The following is a 20,331-nucleotide window of genomic DNA, read 5'->3' as shown; positions in this document are numbered from 1 at the left end:
AACTGAATTTGTCATGGACAATTATACAACATTTTCTAGCAAGCCAGCACTCAAAATATTTTTATCTGTTTATGATCTCTGAAGTATGGAGGACACCTGTCATCTGTTGAACTGGATCTGGCCAACGTGAACATGGTAGGCAAACCTTATTACCAACCATGAAAATTCTCTAAGTTTATAAAAAAAAACCTGTACAATAGACCTTGTTAAGCATGGGGATCCACCAAATTCACTATGTCAACCTCCCCACCTATTCAAAATTAATCTGTAATCTGTTCTGGATCTAGCCATCCTAAACATGGTAGGCAAACCTTGCTATAATACCAGCCATGAAAATTCTGTAAGTTTATAAAAAACCACATATAACCAGACCTTGTTAAGCCTGGTGTTCCACCAAAATTCACAATCTGAACATGCCCACCTCCTGTTCAAAATCAGGGCTATGGGGGCATGCTTGTGCACGAATTGATAATGCTTCTTGCTCTTAAACTCAAATATCACTTTACTGTAACGTAACTACCAATCCCTCCAAATAGGGCCACATAGGATGCCATTCAATTTCATCAGATGTTCTGTTTCTATAAGTTACTGGAGTTCTGTCGCAATGCCTTTATCCAAGGTGAGGAAGCCCCTGGTATGAGCAAGATACCTCAATCATGCCCATGTTCCTCTGTCAACACTCCAAAGATTTCTCCAGGAGAAAATCCCCTTCTTAGTTGTTCTTTTAGCCTGAGATTATGGAAAGTCTGAAATGATTGGCCTTGGAAGCAGTGGCAGGCTGGTTGTCAAGGGAAAATTCAAGGAAGAGGAAAGGGTGCAATTTTAGCAAAACTTTATTCTTCTTGACAAAGTAATTGGAGTTGAAGCATACCACTGCAAATATCTCATGAAAAAGAAAATTATGATTCAATTAACATTATTATCCCTCCTCATCTTCTATACATCTCATGTGCATATATATAAACTGTAGTGTCTTTAACGGTGGTATGTGTGGTTTATTTCTACCAGTTAAATTGCAACACTCATGATAACAATCTCTTCACAGTAGCTTGTAATTTTTAGCTAAAAGCTAAAGTTAGATATAATAATTGATTTATTATTTAACTTGATGAACTAAACCACAATTTTAAAATATTTGAAAGACAATATAATACATATGATACTCTCTTGTATCTTTTGCAATATCCTAATGTATTAATTTATCAATGACAAAAACTAATATGTTTTATGCAAAAACAATTTAAATGGAGGCCAAGAAGAAATGAAATTAAAGATCGCAGCCTACACTGCCGTCTTGATGCAAGCTCAGCCAACTTACTTTTTGTTGCTACTAGCATCCGGCCTTATTTCTTCAATCATTTTGACAACCTGTGCCATAGTTGGCCTGTCACTTGGATTTTGATTTAAGCAATTATAGGCAACAATAAAGGCTTCTCTCATCTCTTGTCTTGTTGATACATCCACCAAATCAGGATCAAATGCGTGCTCCTCACAACCATCTTCTACAAGTGCCCTGACCTGTCCGTTAAACTCCAGAAATCAGAACATTTTTCCTTGCCAAATCACTCATTGCATTCACCAATACACCTTACATTTTCTACCTAAGTTAATATTGTATTACCATGGTTAAGGAATGTCTATTTCCCATTGTTTCCAAATATTTGAGTGTATGAGAACTGCATAGTTTAAGTAATCTGAGAGAAAAAGGATCACAAGAAGGTCTAACAAACATAATATTCTTAACTCAAGCGCCATGTATTTATCATCATTGACAATTAGGAGAGGGTAAAATGTTAAAATGGAAAAGAGTAGATGGGAAACCAATCTAAAATAAAACCTATCCAAAAGGAGAATTATAACAAATGCACAACAGGGAAATCTGTGGTGTTTGTCTGTTGTAATTCTCCACGTTCCATGATGTACTTATTCGATTGAAGTAATATAGCACCATTTAAAAAGAAACACTATCCAGATGCTTGGAGAAAGTAGTGCTTGAAAAGGGGAGAATGAAAAATGTTCAATATCCTCACTGCAACTTTTTAAAATGCATATACTAAGAAATTAAATGTTTTGTGTGTTGTAATTCTCTATGTTTCATAACATATTTTATTGAAACAATATAGCATCATTTCAACAAAACAAAAAAAAACTATCCAAATGCTTGCAGAAAGGTCTGCTTGAAAGGGGGATAATAAAAAATGTTCAATATCCTCACTGCAACTTTTTAAAATGTGTATACAATGAAATTAACTGTGATAAAAATTACATCGAGTTACATACGAGCACTATGGCTATGCACATGGAACATCCTCACATGGTTATCTCCTTACTTCTTCCACTTAGTATTGATTTGGGCAGCCAACTCAACACTAAAAGTCAGAATTTCCCGATGTGGATGCATGGAGCAATCATTGCAAGTGACTTGATAATTCCTTTTTCTCAAAGGAAAGAGAAATTTGTAAGGTGAATCATTCCCAAAACGTTCACATCCATGTTAAGCCAAGAAAGAGAGTTGAAAACATTGTGAAGATCCAGACATAACAATAAAAAGGCAAAGACATTCTTAGTTGTCTCCTTTCTCCAGAATATAATACATAAACCTGAGGAGTGTTATCCCGCAAGGGGTAACTACCTCAGAGGCACCATCACAAGGGTGTTATGTTGCTGATTGCATTAGCTCTCTTGCTCATACTCTCCAAGCTCAAACAATTCTCTCAGTTTTTCTTTCAGATGTGTGATTATGCTAGCTCAGCTATTGCATATTAGAACTCCTCCCTCACTCCTCAGATTATGGTTTCATTGTGCTTCTATTTGATGTTCCATGCATTGGTTTCATACTTGGAAGTGGTGTTATAACTTCTGAGTCAGCTATGAAAGTGGTAAATATTGAATGAGATCCAATAACACTTTATAGAATTATAGTTTTATCATTTGCCTCATCATACCTGAGGAGCATAAAGTTTGTACTTACGAGGAAATTGGTTGAAGTAGCATCTTCCACACTCCAACCATACTTAACACTTTCCATTTCCCCTTTCACTCTATTACATCCATAAAAGAACTATTCCCATTCATGCTTGACTTGTCAAAGATCACCAAAAAGGTTTAAATGATAAAGCCTAAGTCCATAAAGCCCAAGAAGTCTAGAGATGGCGAGATAATAAAGTTAAAAGCCAAAATGTAAAGCTTGAGCTATGTCAACCTTGCTATAAGGTCAATGCCTCTAGTCCCATGTTTGTCTATGAATATCTAAAGAAAAAGGGACTTCTTCAATGAAATGAACACTCAAAGAATAGGCAACAAGGGTAGTAAGAAAAAGTGCCGAGGATAGGCAATTCAATGCTAAATCTACCTCTTAAAGGCCTCTATATACAAAATTCTAGAGACCTTGAAAACGTTGATAGAAAATATAGGACCTATGCATCATATTATATTGAGGGTCATCACACGAAGTTTTCCCCTTCCCCTTTCATAATTATTCATCACATCACCTACCTTTCACTTAGGGACATAGGAAATACTCTTTGTCCTAGGATTTGTTACATGTACAAGGTGTTGATAATTATAATTCGGACAAGTGTTTCTGCATAAGCTAGGTGTCAAGCATGCATAAAATGTCTACAATCCTCTTTAGGTGCTTGCTCATAAGGAGTAAGTGATTATTATGGTTTCTTTCCTAACTTAGGAAAAGCATATTAATTTATTTAATTAATTAGTGTTTGCTATTGAGCTAAGTTTATAAGGATAAATAATTTAATTATTTAAGCTATCTAGATCTAATATCAACCAATGATCTCAAGTGGCTTAGGATTTAAGCCTAGCCATCTATCACTTATGAGATCTAGGGTTTGAGATCTAGATCAATAAGAAATTATAAAATGTGCCTCTTAAGCACCACCTTTGAGTGACCCCTATAGGAAAAAATTTCTCCCAGATTTGTCTTTATTCGATAGCCAGTAGCCACCTGATAGCTCTATGTGCTACTATTCTCCGCTACCTAAGCCATTCATCGTGTGCCCTCGCTCATCTATTATGATCATATGTTTGAAGGCGGCCCATCCAACCCTAAAGGTATGGTTTTTCATTATGTAATTGGGTGTTTATGTTTTTCTTTATCGAGCACATTTGGGGACGGAATAGTGCAGGGATTCGGCAGAAAGAACAGGGCTTTGACTTGTACTCTTGTTCCCTTACCTCATCTTGGGGGTTAATCTTGGGTTAATTTACTTTATGAGCTATTAGCTTTAGGAGTGGCACTACATGGGAAACCCTGATTTTGGTTGCATGTTCCCGCTTCCCAACACCATAAATCTCACTCCCCTCCGCTCATTACAAGCCCTTTTTCACATTTTCCCATCTGCGTCCACATTTGTCCATTGGGTCTACAAGGTGTTAGCCTCCCCTTTCCCTTGTCCACACCTTTGGGTCGAACTTGGAATGATTCCCCAAAGGTTGATGCAACTAAAAAGAAAGATAAAAGCATAATATGGCCACATAAATAGGAAATTTAATGCATTGGCAAAAGCCAAATATGAGCTCTACCCCTTATCATTATGGCCATCACCATGGTTCCTAGGGCCCCTATGAGTGCCCCCTGCATCATTAAGGAACCCATAATTGTCCCAACCCCTGGTGGGCAACGAACTACCCCACTGTAGGGGGGTATTAACTGCTACATGTTACACATCATGCTCTCATCCCCTTGAACCCAAACAGTAAAAAGAAGAAAAATCAATAAAAGGTAGAAGGCATATGAAGAAAGTCGGAAAAACAAAGGTCAGGGCAACTCGTGTACCACGATTTCTCTCTCCTACATTCATACACCCAAGGTATGGGCTTCCTTTATTATAGCTACCCTTGTACCATGGCATGTGGCTTGGGGCTTTCGTTTCTGCACTCCACTGCATTCCATCACTATTTCACATGACCCCTACCATTTGATGGATGTACCATGGACCTGTCACTCCATTAGAGGTTGAGACCACCTAATAGGGTCCCTCATTAACTCCCTTGTCTAGAAAGGTAACATTAGTACATGTCCAAAGCCCATTTGGAAGGGCATGCCACTATGAAGTGTCCACTTCTACATTTGATTAGCAAGCTTATTTACGCAATAATACTAATGAATTGTTGTACTGGAAGGTGAGGAGACACAATGGACCTTATACAGGGTTACAGGTGGGTTTGCATCATGGACTTGGTGTGAATTTTTCCTTGAAATGCAACAACTGGAAATTATTCTTCTAACTAGTTAGTTATTAAGCAGTTTATTTGCCACGGCAGACAACGAATAATTCACACTGCAATTCTTCACAAATAAAATATATTGCAGAAATAAAATGTTGGAAACTGAGAAATATAGAGCACACACAATAATTTTGACACAGTTATTTTTGAACAATTGTCCCCGGAAAAACCCGATGTGGGAAAACCAATGCAACAGATGAGGGTTTTATTATTATGAGCAACAGAAATTCTAAGTACAAATCTGGATGCCAATCTGGTTGTCCTCCAATAAAATATGCTGCCAAAATTATTTGGAGGAAATTTCTCCCTTCTGCAACCAAACTTGGCCCCGATGGCCCTGCTCCCACTTCCTCTTGGTAACTTACACTAGCCAGAAATGTGCATTGCTTGGCCCAAATAACTCACATTGCCTGCTAGCTAACTCTGGATGAGTCATCCTGCCTCCCTTTGGCCCTGGAAGTGACTCGCTCTGCCTTCCGAGTGATCTTTTGACCTCATGCAACTGAAACGATCACTTTCCAGCACTTCAAACTGGCATCTCTGGTTGCTCACACTGGTTACTCAGATTCTCTGCAGAAATAATTCAACCTCACAACTACTACTTCTATGTTACTAAGAAACTCTGTTGGAAATGACTTTGTTGCTCCCTTAGTCAATGCGTTGCTCCCTCAATCACTGCCACCCGTTCACTGTTTCGAATTCTTCTCGAGCTGAACTCTGCTCTCTGAGAAATTCGATCTACCTTGATCATTGGTGTGTTTGCTCCAACCCCATCAACCTTCTTTTATAATCTCTCCTTGGTGAACCAACGAGCATGGTTAAATCCTCATCAACGGCTAAGAAAGTCACTAAATCGATCCATGTGAGTTTCTAGAGAAATCTCACCTTTTTCAATTAATTCCTATTAATTAATCATTTTTCCCTAAGTTAGATTTAGGATAAATTTAATTATTGAGTCATTGACTAATTCACTTAATTGTTTTCTCTTGAAACTTTTTCTAGGTTCTAGAGTTCTTGTGTTTCTAAGCCTCTTTGACCAAATTCGAGACTAGAACACCTGTCTGATGCTACCCAATCATCAAAACTAACACTCCCTCTTAGCAAGGAAGGTGTTCTAGACAATCTCATAACATCCTCCCATACACGTTGCTAATGTCTGACAACTGTGACAACTACCACTGCCCACCAACTACTGTGCAACTCTGATTCATCTGCTACTCTAAGTTGAATCATCTGCATCTGCACTGTACCAACTATATTGTTGCCAACACTGCTTTGTGCTATAACTATCTCATGTTGTTGCTACTGCAACTACTTCAACTGAGAACAAAAATCCTCTGAATCAACTGTATCTATGGACTCCAATTGTCTCCTAAGTCATTCATTGCTACCAGTCTCCGCACTATCCACTAAGTCTGTAGGCACAACAACTGCACTGTGCCCCTCAGCATCTAACTATAACTTGTACTGCAACTGTCCCTCAAGAACTAATTGTGCCATCCTCAACACTGATCCATCTGCTACTGAACACTGTGGTCCTCAACTTCTCTTCAAGAACATCTTCCAATTTTTGGAAGGATTCTGGTATAGTGCTACAAGAGCATCCCACATCTCTTTGGCCGTATTCTTGGCCACTATGTATGAGACTACATGATCCCTCACTCCATCGAGGATCAACTGCTTTTCCTTAGCCATCTCCTTATTGTCGTTCTCTAGCTATTCCGGGTTTGTTGATCCAGCTACAACTCTCTCTGCGTACATCCTCAGACCATGCTCACCTAGCAAGAAAGACACTCTAGCTTTCCAGATACAATAACTCGAGGCTCCATCTAGCCTATCCTGATCTTGAAGTCCTGCTAAGGCCATTTTCTGCAAAACTCACAACTGGGAAATAAACAGGAATCTCCTCCTCTCTTGATCGGCCACCTGCTCTACAATTCGTGCTTCTTTCTGGAATGCATAGCCTTACCTGCTGGTTCTTCCTCTGCAACTGGAAATTTTGGATTTCCTTTAAGGCTAACACTGGAAACCCTCTAAGAAGAAATTCCTCAGTGTGTGCAATTTCTCTTCCACTTAGCGTTGATTCTACTACTGCAAAATAAACTGCGCCTAGATCTACCCTTCAAGTTAACTGATATGCTTCACCAGCACTGCTTTTCGGCTTCACCATTGTTTGTTGGAACTGATCCTGGGCTTTGTGAATTTTCTTGTCGCCTGCACTAGAAAATCAACCCCTTCCCAACAATTCAAATTTTCTTGGCTGGCTCTACGCAACTCTGGAGAAATTACATTGTTGCTCCCTCTGAACTGTGAATTTCTCTCTCTTCATTTCCAAGCCTCTCATTTGTCAAACTTGCTCTGATACCATGTGAAATTTTCCTTGAAATGCAGCAATTAGAAATTATTCTTCTAGCTGGTTAATTATTAACCAGTTTATTTGCTATGGCAAACAACAAATAATTCACACTACAATTCTTCACAAATCAAATACAATGCAAAAATAAAATACTGGAAACTGAGAAATATAGAGCACAAACACAATAATTTTGACACATTTATTTTTGGACAATTGTCCTTGGAAAAACCCAATGTGGGAAAACCAGTGCAACAGATGAGAGTTTTATTATTCTGCATCAAGATAAACTATGTTAGACTTTAAGCTTTAGTGGTCAATTTTTGGAAAAATATGATCCGGATTATCCACAATACTATGTCCATTATGTCGACGTTTCGAACCCCAAAGGGGATCCATCATCAGGACAGAAAATGATGGATCCCCTTTGGGGTTCGAAACGTCGACATAATGGACATAGTAATGTGGATAATCCGGATCATATTTTTCCAAGATAAATTCTGAGTACACATCTGGATACCAATCTGGCTATCCTCCAACAAAATATACTGCCAAAATTATTTGGAGGAAATTCCTCCCTTCCATAACCAAACTTGGCCCCTATGTCCTCACTTGCACTTCCTCCTGGCAACTTGCACTGACAAAAAATGTGCACTTCTTGGCCCAGATAACTCGCACTACCTCCTAGCTGACTTTGGATGAGTTGTCCTTGTTGATTTCTAGTAGCATTGGATGTGCTCTAAGTCTCAAAATTTGTAGGGGAGGCTTAGACACATGCATTCTCCAATACCCAGAAATCGTTTTGGGAAATTCCACGTGGAGACAATTTTATTAAAATAATTCATTATCTTTAATGGGACCCTAAGTCTAAACTTAGGAAAATAAAATAATTAATAGGTATTAATCTAAACTGTGGGTGTAACTTCTAGAAGAAGATAAGGATCAAGCCAAAATGATCTAAGCCAATGATTAGAAGTTAATCTGGGTCGTTGGTTGTCCAACAAAAAGATATAAGAAGAGGCTTGAGGGGTACTTGGAGAACACACAGAGGGGAGGTCAAAAGTTCAATTTTCTAAAGCAGAGTAGTTGTCGGAGAGATTTTTGATAGTGATCTTTTGCAGTGAGGGGCAGGGATAGTATCCGAAGGGAAACCCTTCCCTATCAGAGAATACTCAACAGAGAAGAGAGAGAGAGATCCAGTAGAGGCAGTGCAGAGTCAGAGAGGCTGACACATAGGCAGCGGAGAGCCAGAGAGGCTGACGCAGAGCCACGTGGGGCCACGTAGAGGCAACGCAGAAGCCAAGAGGGAATCCGAAAGTTTGCTGAAGGAATCGATTGCAAAAGTTGGAAGCCGGGGTGTGACAACGAGAGGTGCAAATTGAAGTTCCTGGGCAACAAATCGATCAACGGAAGGGGTGATGTTGTCCCCAGAGGGTGTGACGCAGGGCTGATGCAGAGGTAGCCAAGGGCAGTTCATTCAGTCGCTGGATCAGCCAATATTTCCAGTGATAGTGTGAGGTAACCTCACTTATCTCTCTTTCAGTGATATTCTTCGTAACTGGATTGCCGCGAAGGCATCTAGAGATTGTATTCAGAAATTACTACTGCATAATAATAAAACCCTCAGAGCTGATGCACTGGTTTTCCCGCATTGGGTTTTTCCAAGGACATTTGTCCAAAAATAACTATGTAGATGTGTTGTATTTCTTTCTTTTTCGGTTTCTTGTTTCAGCATATAAAAATTAGAGAGTGAAGGCTACAATGTATTTACTTCGATATTTACAGTAGAACAACGTAATTAACTTGAATGGATTAACAAGTAGGAGAAGTAACATCAGTTTGCTGCAATAGGGATTCCGATCTAGGAATTTTCACATGGTACTAGAGCTGCAGGTGAAATAAGAGAACAAAGCCAGAAGAGCCCAACGCTGAAGGAGGAATGGAGTTCGAAATTCCTGCAGAGGCAGCGAATTGAATCCCCAGAGGGATTGCGTAGTTTAGACCAGGATGGCTAGATTTTCTTGGTAAATCTCTCTGAGTGAGTCGACAGAGAGGTAGGATTTCCAGATCGAGATTTGTCAGCGACAGAGGGATCAACGTAGCAAAAGCTTCAGCGAAGAGGGGTTTCAGATGTGACGCAGTTTTCTGCACGCAGTTGCTGGGCAGAAAGATGTCAGAAGGAAGAAGAGAGACACTTGAGGGAATTTCTTCCTCAGAGAATTCCTAGCCAGGGAATTCAAATTCTCATTTGTTGAGCAGCAGCAGGAGAGAGGAGGTCATTCGACATTCTGATTAGCAGAAATGGCAGCCAGTGGACTCAGAGATCAGGATAGGTTGGATGGGGCATCCAACTACGTGATCTGGAAGGCAAGGATGTCATGCCTTCTCGATGAGAATTTTCTCAAAGTTTACGTTGACAGCGTGGTAACTGAGCCCGTAGATCCAGATCCGCTCAAGAAGTACAAGGGAGAAATGGCAAAGACAAAGAGAATGATCCTCGATGAAGTAAAGGATCATATAGTCTGTCACATCGTTGGCAGAGACACTACCAAGGAGATGTGGGATGCATTGTTGACGTTGTATCAAGGATCTTCCAAGTAGCAGTAGATGTACTTAGCGCAGAAGATGAGATCTTTGTAGATACAGAAGGGGGAATGCATTGATCCGTTCCTCACTAAGCTTCAGCAAACCCAAGATGCGCTGGCAGCTGTGGGGTCAACACCTCAAGGTTCCGAGATGGTAAGACTGGCCCAAAATTCAGTATCTGAGGAGTGGCAAGTCTTTGTCCAGAGCATCCTTAGCAAGGCGACTTTGCCAAACTAGGATGAAATGTGGGAAAGTCTTAAGCAAGAGGAGCTGAGGAGAGACTCTGTCAAGTGTAAACTTGACGAAAGCAGCAACAATGGGTCGAAGCCCAAGGTGGAGGAAGAGAATGCAGCCCTCGCATCCAAGGGGCAGCAGCAGCAGCGGAAGGAAAAGAAAGATTTTTCAAAGATCAAATGCTTCAAGTGTGGTGAATTCGGACACTACGCAACGTAGTGTCCTTTCAAGAAGAAGGACAAAGATGAGAAGCATGATTTGAAGGTTGCAGCCGTGAAGATCGAAGACGAGGCGTTTGCCATGATTGCCCAAAGGTGGCATGATATAGAACTATAGTTCAAAAGAACCGCAGATGGGCAGGATCCTTGAGGAGCCCACCTCTCGGATCAATTCCTTGCTATGAGAGCCCACATCAATAGTAGCAGGATGGATCAGGGTTAGTTGATGCAGAGAAGTGTCGAAGTGACAAATGCAGTGGCTATGAGTGCTAGAGACTGAGCAGTGCAAAGCTTGAGTTGGCAGCAATGTAGTTGGCATAGAGCAAAGCTCAGCAGTAGCAGAGAGGCTTCAGAGGATCAACGCAGAGACTGGCAGCAGCCAGAACTCCAGCAACAGATGCGTCATATTGAACACCTATTCAGTAATTTTGGATGCTTTTTTGTTGTTGATGCAGTAGTAGCAGCAGTTGGAGAAGGTTTCAGTGCAGATGCAGTGTTGGGAGTGGCAGTGCCAACAGCAACACGGATGCAAAATTTGAGACGGAGTTGCAGTACAAAAGCATTGTTGGCAGTGGCAGCGTCAACAGCAGTACAGATGCAGTGTTGGCAGTGGCAGTGTCAACAGCACTACAGATGCAGCATTTGCGCAATAGTTAGTGGACAGTATGTTAGACATCAGCAACATAGAAGGATATGCTACAAAATAGAGTGATGCTTCAGCAGGGTGCATTGCTAGAACACATTCCTCGCTAAGAGGGAGTGTTGATTTCAGGTAGCATCGGATGTGCTCTAAGTCTCAAAATTTGCAGGGAGGCTTAGACACATCCATTCTCCAATACCCAAAAATCGTTTTGGGAAATTCCACCCAGAGAGTTTTATTAAAATAATTAATTATTTTTAATGGGACCCTAAGTCTAAACTTAGGAAAATAAAATAATTAATAGGTATTAATCTAAACTGTGGGTGTAACTTAAAGGAGAAGACAAGGGTCAAGCCAAAATGATCTAATCCATTGATTAGAAGTTAATCTGGGCCGTTGGTTGTCCAACAGAAAGATATAAGAAGAGGCTTGAGGTGCACTTTGCGAATGCATGGAAGAGAGATCAAAAGTTTGATTTTCTGAAGCAGAGCAGCGGCCAGAGAGCTTTTCGACAGTGATCTTGTGCAGTGAGTGGTAGGGATAGTATTCAAAGGGAAACCCTTCTCGATCATAGAATACTTAACAGAGAAGAGAGAGAGAGATCCAGTAGAGGCAGCGTAGAGCCAAAGAGGCTGACACAGAGCCACGTAGGGCTACGCAAAGGCAGCGCAGAAACCAAGAGGGAATCTGAAAGTTTGTTGAAGGAATCGATTGTAGAAGCCGGAAACCAGGGTGTGAGACCGGGAGGTGCAAATCGAAGTTCTTGGGTAACAAATCGATCAGCTGAAGGGGTGAAGTTGTCCCCAGAGTGTTGATTTGTGGTAGCATCGGATGTGCTTTAGCCACGAAATTTGGCGTAGAGGTTGGGGCACATGAGATCTCCAATACCCAGAAAGGGTTTAGGAAGATTAGAAACAGATCAGGAGATATTAAAATAATTAATATTTTAATGGAGTCTCTAAGTCTAAACTCAGGGAAAAAAATATTAATGTGTATTAATATGAATCTGTGTTAGAGTGGTCCAAAAGACATGGATCAAGCCAGATCTAATCTTAGTCGTTGCTTAGGGACTTAATCTCGGTTGTTGAGATGTCAACAGGAAAAGTATAAGAGGAGGCTTGAGGGTCACTTGGAGAACACCCCAGAGTGATCAGTCATTCTATTCTCTAGAGCGGAGTTTGCTAAGAGAGATAGAATCAGTGATCGGGAGAGCAACTGAGGGTCATTGAGTACAAAGAAACAGAGAAGGCAGAGATTGTGTCGGGAGAGCAGCGCAATAGCAAAAGAGAGTGACGCAGAGCTAGCAAGGGCTCACGCATGGCCACACCAAGGCAGCTAAGTGATGCGCAGAGCACCAGAGGGGCCAGTGTAACTGACGTAGAGGCTCCTAGAGCTGACGCAGGGCCTCCTGGGGCTAACGCAGGGCCTCCCGGGGCTAACGTAGGCCAAGAAAGGTTGACGCAAGTCCATCGTGAGACAAAGAGGGGCTGATGCAGTCCAGATTGGGCAGATGGTGGGGTTGTAGGAGCAGTTTTGTGCTGAAGAGCTGCCAGAGGATTTTCCGGGGTTTCAGCCAGGAGATTTCTCTCAAACTGTGAGGTATAGCTACTAAGGAAATTCTCTGCTGGGTAGGCCAATTTCGACACCCAGATTGTACTCTAATATTGCTTAATAAGGAAACCCTCAGATAGCTGCACCAGTTTTCCCACATTGGGTTTTTCCGGGGACATTGGTCCAAAAATAATGGTGTCATGTGGTGTGTTTGTTCTTGTTTCTTTTAGTTGCTAATCTGTAATATGTTGAGCATGCACTGGTGTTTATTTTCAGTATTTACTTTGTAAAAAACTTGTTAAAGAAAAATAACAAGTAGGTAGGAATAAATCAGAATAAGTGCATGAAGGGTTTCTAAACTATGTAAACTTAGAAACTTCAACATGGTATCAGAGAGTGATTGTAGATCACAGGAGGACTAAAAGACATCAGTCGAGTGGAGCAATAGCAGCAAAAAACAGCTATACCAAGGTGACAGAAGTTGTTTCTAGCAAAACAGAAGCCAAGGAGTGTGACACAGAGCTAGCGAGGGCCACGCAGAGGAAGTCGGGAGCTGCGAGAGCCCCAGAAAGGCCAACGTTGCTGACGTAGAGGGCCAGAGGGCTGACGTAGGGCATCCCAGGGCTGGCGTAGACCCATCTGAGGTGACGCTGAGCCAGCGTAAGGCAGAGAGGGGTTGACGCAGTTCACAGAGAGGCAGTTGCTGGAGTCTAGAAGGCTGTAGAAATATTGCAGAGTAGAGTTGTAGTCAAAACACTACCTGACAGAGCAGGGCTAGAGGAGTTGTTACCGAGAGTTTCTAGCCGAGGAACCTAGATCCGCAGTGCAGTTGCACAAGACGATCAGAGTAGGTGGCATCTCGACATGCAGCAAAAAGATTTCCAAGAGGGAAATCAGGACTGAGAGGGAGTCGAGAAGAGAACTTCCAAATGGGAAGTAGAGACTTAGAGGAGTCGAACAGAGAACTTCTAGGAGGGAAGTAGAGGAGCGTCATGGCACTACATGAGGTAAGAGACCAGGATAGACTGGACAAAGCATCAAACTTCGTAGTCTGGAAGGCCAAAATCTTTTCAGTGCTTGACAGGAATCGTGTCAAGGACTTCACCTTGAAGGTTATAGCTATCCCAGTCGACTGCAATGATAACAACGAGTACGAAGAGGCGATGGCGAGGGCCAAGTGCATTATTCTTGATGGGGTCAAGGATCATGTGGTACCACATATAGCTGAGAAGGAAACGACAGTTGAGATGTGGGAGGCACTCAAGGACCTGTACCAGCATACTTCTGTGCAGAGAAGGATGTTGCTCGAGAACCAGATGAGGTCGTATCAGATGAAGAAGGGTCAATCAATTGACACCTTCCTCGGAGGACTGAATCAGATCCGAGACCAGTTGACTGTTATAGGAGCGACACCGGATCAGGAGCTTATAGTGAGGACAGCCCTGAATGTTGTCTCAGAAGATTGGGAAGTGTTTGTCCAGAGTATCTTGGGCAGAGGGACTCTACTATCTTGGGACGAGATGTGGGCAGCTCTTCGCCAGGAAGAGATTAGACGACAATCAAAGACAGGTAGCAGCAGCAAAGGGATAAAGGTCAAGCAGGGGGAGGAAGATGTGGCCCCAGCATCTAAGGGAAAGCAGGAGAAGCGGAAGAATAAAGATCTCTCCAAGATCAAGTGCTTCCACTATGGGGAGATGGGTTATTATGCGACCCAGTGCCCAAGGAAGAACAGTAAGGGAGAGTCTTCTGAGACTAAGGCAACGCCAGCACGGGCAGAGAAGAAAGTTTTGATAGACGATGATTGTGCCATGAGTGCACATGCACCACTTGAGTGGAAGTGGGGAGACATCGTGCTGTAGTTAGGCGGACTACAAGCGATGAAGGCAGGACCCTTGAGGTACCCACCCTCTTGGATTAGACCTTGCTACGGGAGCCCCGACGAGAAGTACTAGGACTGGCTAAGTGGGTAGAAACGGATGCGGATGGAGCGGCAAAGAGAGCTACAGTGCAGGAGTCCCGAGACAGCGCAGAGCTAGCAGGTTGCAGCAATGCGAGAGGCACAGGAGTGTTGCACCAATGCAGGAAGGCACATAGAGGTGTGCAACGGTGCGAAATTCAGGGAGTTGTTGCAGCAGCGCAGAGGTCAAAGAGGGAGCACTTGTCAGCGGTAGAGGGAGCTTCAACATCTGTAGGTGTCTCTAGCCCAACAGGGAGGTCAGTTGGGAGATCAGTTACTTACTTCTCAGTAACTGAGTTGCGGTGCAGCAGTGGACGGCATGATGCAACATGATGAGAGGAGGTGCAATGCGGATGCAGTGTTGGGAGAAAGGACCAGCAGCAGCACAGATGCAGAGGGAGCTATCGTACAGATGCAACAGTGGCAGTGGCAGAACCATGGGCAACAATACAGGAGGCAGAAGTGCAGAGGATGTTGGGCAGGAAGGCCTAGCATCAGCACAGGTACCGATGTCGGATGATCAAAGTAATACTCAGTGAGGAGTATTGCTAGAGCACAGTGCTCGTTAAGAGGGAGTGTTGATTTGGGGTAGCATCTGATGTGCTCTAGCCACAAATTTAAATGGAGAGGTTGGGGCACATGAGATCTCCAATACCCAGAAAGGGTTTGGGCAGATTCTAAATAGATCATGAGATATTAAAATAATTAATATTTTAATGGAGTCCCTAAGTCTAAACATAGGGAAAATAAAATATTAATGTGTATTAATATGAATCTGTGTTAGAGTGGTCCAAAATACATGGATCAAGCCAGATCTAATCTTAGTTGTTGATTAGAGAGTTAATCTCGGTCGTTGAGATGTCAACAGGAAAAGTATAAGAGGAGGCTTGAGGTCACTTGGAAAACACACCAGAGTGATCAGTCATTCTATTCTCTAGAGCGGGTTTGCTAAGAGAGATAGAATCAGTGATCAGTAGAGCAGCTGAGGGCATTGAGTACAGAGAAACAGAGAAGGCAGAGATTGTGTCGGGAGAGCAGCGAATACCGAAAGAGAGTGATGTAGAGCCAGCAAGGCCTCATGCAGGGCCATGCAGAGGCAGCCAAGTGCTGCACAGAGCACCAGAGGGGCCAACGTAGCTGACGCAGGGCCTCCTGGGGCTGAAGCAGGCCAAGAAAGGCTGACGCAGGGCCAGTGTGAGATAGAGAGGGGTTGACATAGTCCAAATTGGGCAGACGCTAGGTTTGCAGGAGCAATTTTGTGCTGAAGAGCTACCGGAAAGATTTTCCAGGGTTTTAGCCAGGAGATTTATCTCAAACTGTGAGGTATAGCTGCTAAGGAAATTCTCTGTTGGGTAGCCCAATTTCGGCACCTAGATTGTACTCTAATATTGCTTAATAAGAAAACCCTCAGATAGCTGCACCGGTTTTCCCACATTGGGTTTTTCCGGGGACATTGGTCCAAAAATAATGGTGTCATGTGGTGTGTTTGTTCTTGTTTCTTTTAGTTGTTGATCTGTAATATGTTGAGCATGCACTGGTGTTTATTTTCAGTACTTACTTTGTAAATAACTTGTTAAAGAAAAATAACAAGTAGGTAAGAATATATCAGAATAAGTGCATGAAGGGTTTCTAAACTAAGTAAACTTAGAAACTTCAACACAGAGGGTGTGACGCTGGGCTAACGCAACGATTGCGGAGAGGCAGTGCAGAGGCAGCTAGGGGCAGTTCATTCAGTGGCTGGATCAGCGAGGATTTCCAGTGATAGTGTGAGGTAACCTCACTTATCTCTCTGTTAGTGATATTCTCTGTAACTAGATTGTCGGGAAGGCATCTAGAGATTGTATTCAGAAATTACTACTGCATAATAATAAAACCCTCAACGTTGCTACACCAGTTTTCCCACATTGGGTTTTTCCGGGGACATTTGTCCAAAAATAACTGTGTAGATGTGTTGTATTTCTTTCTTGTTCAGTTTCTTGTTTCTGCATATAATAATTAAAGAGTGAAGGTTGCAGTGTATTTACTTCGATATTTACAGTAGAACACCGTAAATAACTTGAATGGATTAACAAGTAGGAGAAGTAACATCAATTTGTTGTAGTAGGGATTCCGGTCTAGGAATTTTCACAGTAATGCCTCCCTCTGGCCTTAGAAGTGACTCGCTCTGCCTTCCAAGTGATCTCCCAGCCTCCTTCAATTGAGACGATCACTTTCTCGCACTTCGAATTGGGGTTTTCAGCTGCTCGGCCTCTCTGTAGAAATAATTCATGTCCCAACTATTATTGCTCTGCTACTGAGAAACTCTGCTGGAAATGACTCTGTTGCTCCCTTATTCACTGCGCTGCTCCCTCAGTGACTACCACTCGATCACTGGCTCAAATTCTTCTCCATCTAAACTCTGCTCTCTGAGAAATTCGATCTACCTTGATCACTAGTGTGTTTGCTCCAACCCTATCAACCTCCTTTTATAATCTCTCGTTGTTGAACCAACAAATATGATTAAATCCTCATAAATGGCTAAGATCATCTCTAACTCAATCCATGTGAGCTTCTAGAGAAATCTCACCTTTCTCAATTAATTCCTGTTAATCAATCATTTTTCCCTAAGTTAGACTTAGGAACAATTTAATTACTGACTAATAACTTAATTGAGGCATCTCTAGGTGTTTTCTCCTGAAACTTTTTATGGGTTCTGGAGTTCTTGTGTTTCTCAGAGTCTCTGACCAAATCCGGGACTAGAAAACCTGTTCGATGCTACCCAATCATCAAAAAATAACACTTGGCCTCCCTATACGGGATCCAAGCCCTCGAGAGTGACATAATGGCACTTGTTGGTGAGAGTTGAGAGCTATGAGACTCTAGCATTGCAGAGTATTGATTGCCACACAATGGGAATCTTCAGCACCACCACATTGCTTGTTCATGCCCCAGTTATATAGAAGTGATGATGCACTTGGACCACGTTGCCCATCCAGCCACACATTTCACCCGACACTTGGCAGGTAATCCATGCCCAGAGGAGGTTTTGTCTCTTCTGGGGAGACATGGGAGGGACTATGTCATCTTCTAGCCCTCATTGACGGATCATCGACCTGATCTTGAGCCATCTGTAGACCCATAAGACCTATTTGGAGCCCACCTAGCCAAAATTGGGGTTTGGAGATGTTTGGCGACATTTGGAGGGTATCCCCCTCTTGTCTATTATTTTTTAGGCCCTCACTCTAATTTAAAGCACATGAGGCCTCGACGCTGCTCTTCCAGGTCTCCACGTCAACATAGCGTGGCCCTAAGAAGGCTTATTCGACTTTGTTTATTGAGTTATCATGGTTGGCTTGTAACCATCGGTGGGTTATTGTCATTGTAGGCATAGGAATGGTTTTATCTTTTAAATTTTGAACTCATATGACATGTACAAATAAGTGAGAGTTACTCTCACTTGGATCATCACAATTTTGGATTTTCGTCCAGCCTCATTAGAGATTTTCAGCCTGCAATTTGTGAAATGATTTTGGATGATTAAATGCATTTTGATGTTTGGAAAAATTTCGCTATCTCTCTTGGAGCTTCTCTTTGGCAAATTGATGGATGGATATACTCTTCATTGTCTTGTAAGTCTTGTTTAATGCTATATTTATGATCTAATGAATGTCTAATGCATGGAATATTGTCTATAGTTTTTAATGTGCCCTAATTTTGTTAGAACATTGAAGTTGTTAGAAATTTTGCATGTGTTACTCATGGACAATGAATGAATGAATGTTCCTAGAGGTTGTTTTATATATTGCATCCTTGAAACTCCATTAATTCTTCCAAACAAAGTATAAGATTCTAGATTAGATGTGAATCTGCGTCCATTAGGGCATGCGAAGCTGCTTCTAGGTTTCCTTAAAAGAGCAAAGTTCACAAATCAAGATCATTTTAACTCCAATATTCCCAATTGCTAGGCACTGGTCCTAGGCACTGGTCCTAGATCCTTGGTGATCACGTTAACTCAACGAAACATCATTTGTTTCACCTCTTTCCTACCTCGTTTCTTCATCATTTTAAGGATAAGGAGGCCCATCTAGGGCTTGGTACAAAATTCTAGGGAGGCAGACTTTTTGAATTTTGTCTGGAAAAAACTCTTCCTTATTGTCTCCTCTAGGCATCCACGAGTTTTGAACGAATTCCAACAGTGGATTTTCCATATAATTGATGCCCTAGCTATCACAACAAGTGCAAATTGTTACCCACCACCAGTGGGTGACAATTTTCTCCTAGATTTGTCTTCAGCATGCAGCCAACAACCCCTTGTAGCCACCAGATAGCTCGATGTGCCATTATTCTCAGCCACTTGAGCTAGCCATTGTGCCCTCGCTCATTTGTTATGATCGTATGTTTGAAGGTTGGCCTTTCAACCCCGAAGGTATGACTTTTCATTATGTAATTGGGTGCTTATGTTTGCTTTTCTTGGGCACATTTGGACATGGGTCAGTGGAGGGATATGGTGGAAAGAATGGGCTTTCGTTGGTTGTACTCTTGTTCCCTTACCTCAAGTTGGGGTTAATCTTGTATCCTAGTCCCGTGGGATCTCCTCTATTGGCTACTAGCTTTAGGAGTGGTATTACATGGGAAACCCTAATTTTGGTTGCATGGTCCCGCTGCCCGATACCATATATTTCACTCCCCTCTGCTCATTACAAGCCCTTTTCACATTTTCTCCATATAGGTCCACATTTGTGCATTGGTTCCATAAGGTGTTAGCCCTCCCCTCCCCTTGTCCACATTTTGGGTCGGGTTTGGAAAGATGCCCTGGAGGTTGATGTAACTAAAAAGAAAGATAAAAGCATAATTTGGCCACTAACAATAGGAAATGTACCACAAAATGCAAGAGATGGTCGGGACATAAAAATTTAGCACGTGGGGAATGCCAAACATAAGCTCTACCCCTATCATTATGGCCATCAACCTGGTTTCTAGGGCCCCTATGAGTGCCCCGACATCACTAAGGAACCCATGATTGTCCCAACCAATGGTGGGAAATCAATTGCCCAACCTTAAGGGGGTAATCACTGCTACATCATGCACATCATGCTCCCATCTGTTGGAGCCCCGAGTAGTAAAAGGAAGAAAAAACAATAAAAGGAAAAAGGCATATGATTAGGGGTGGAAAAACAAAGGTTGGGGTAACTCATGTACCACAATTACGCCCTCCTACACTCAAACTATGAAATTTTTTGAATCTAGACACAGAAATCCTACTACAGTTATTGGTTTAGCATCTCCTACTTATTTCATTCAACAAGTTATTTAATTTGTAAAAAATGATGAAAAACACTACTATAGACTACACTGACATACAGATCATAAACTGAAACAATAGATGAGACAAACACACAAGGGACACCGTTATTTTTGGACAACACATCCCTGGAAAAACCCAATGCGGGAAAACCAGTGTAGTAGATAGCGAGTTTGTATTATTAAGCAAGAAGAATTTGAGTACAACAGGTTGCCTCTCACACCGGCTAACCTTTCAAAGAAATCACGGCAACAAGAAATACAT

The 20,331-nt window shown here is 42.1% G+C and overlaps 1 protein-coding gene across 2 annotated transcripts in view; it reads right to left on the bottom strand.

Annotated features, from left to right (window-relative positions):
* Positions 1 to 991: 991 nt before the first annotated feature.
* Positions 992 to 20,331, bottom strand: part of LOC149169322 (Protein kinase superfamily protein) — a 164,124-nt gene continuing 144,784 nt past the window's right edge. Inside the window, exon 8 of one of the 2 annotated variants that reach the window (XM_089428648.1) lies at positions 992 to 1,518. In XM_089428648.1, the coding sequence (XP_089284774.1) occupies positions 1,315 to 1,518 (204 nt within the window). In that variant the 3' untranslated portion in view covers positions 992 to 1,314. The remainder of the gene's footprint in view (positions 1,519 to 20,331) is intronic. The other variant, XM_089428647.1, reaches the window with a different exon arrangement.

The sequence above is a fragment of the Pinus tabuliformis genome, chromosome 4_2, assembly GCF_031772625.1.
Source record: "Pinus tabuliformis cultivar Carrire ecotype Pingquan chromosome 4_2, CPIR1, whole genome shotgun sequence".
NCBI classification, from domain to species: domain Eukaryota; kingdom Viridiplantae; phylum Streptophyta; class Pinopsida; order Pinales; family Pinaceae; genus Pinus; species Pinus tabuliformis.
Note: the sequence above shows the minus strand (reverse complement) of the source record. Positions and strands in the feature narration are given on the sequence as shown.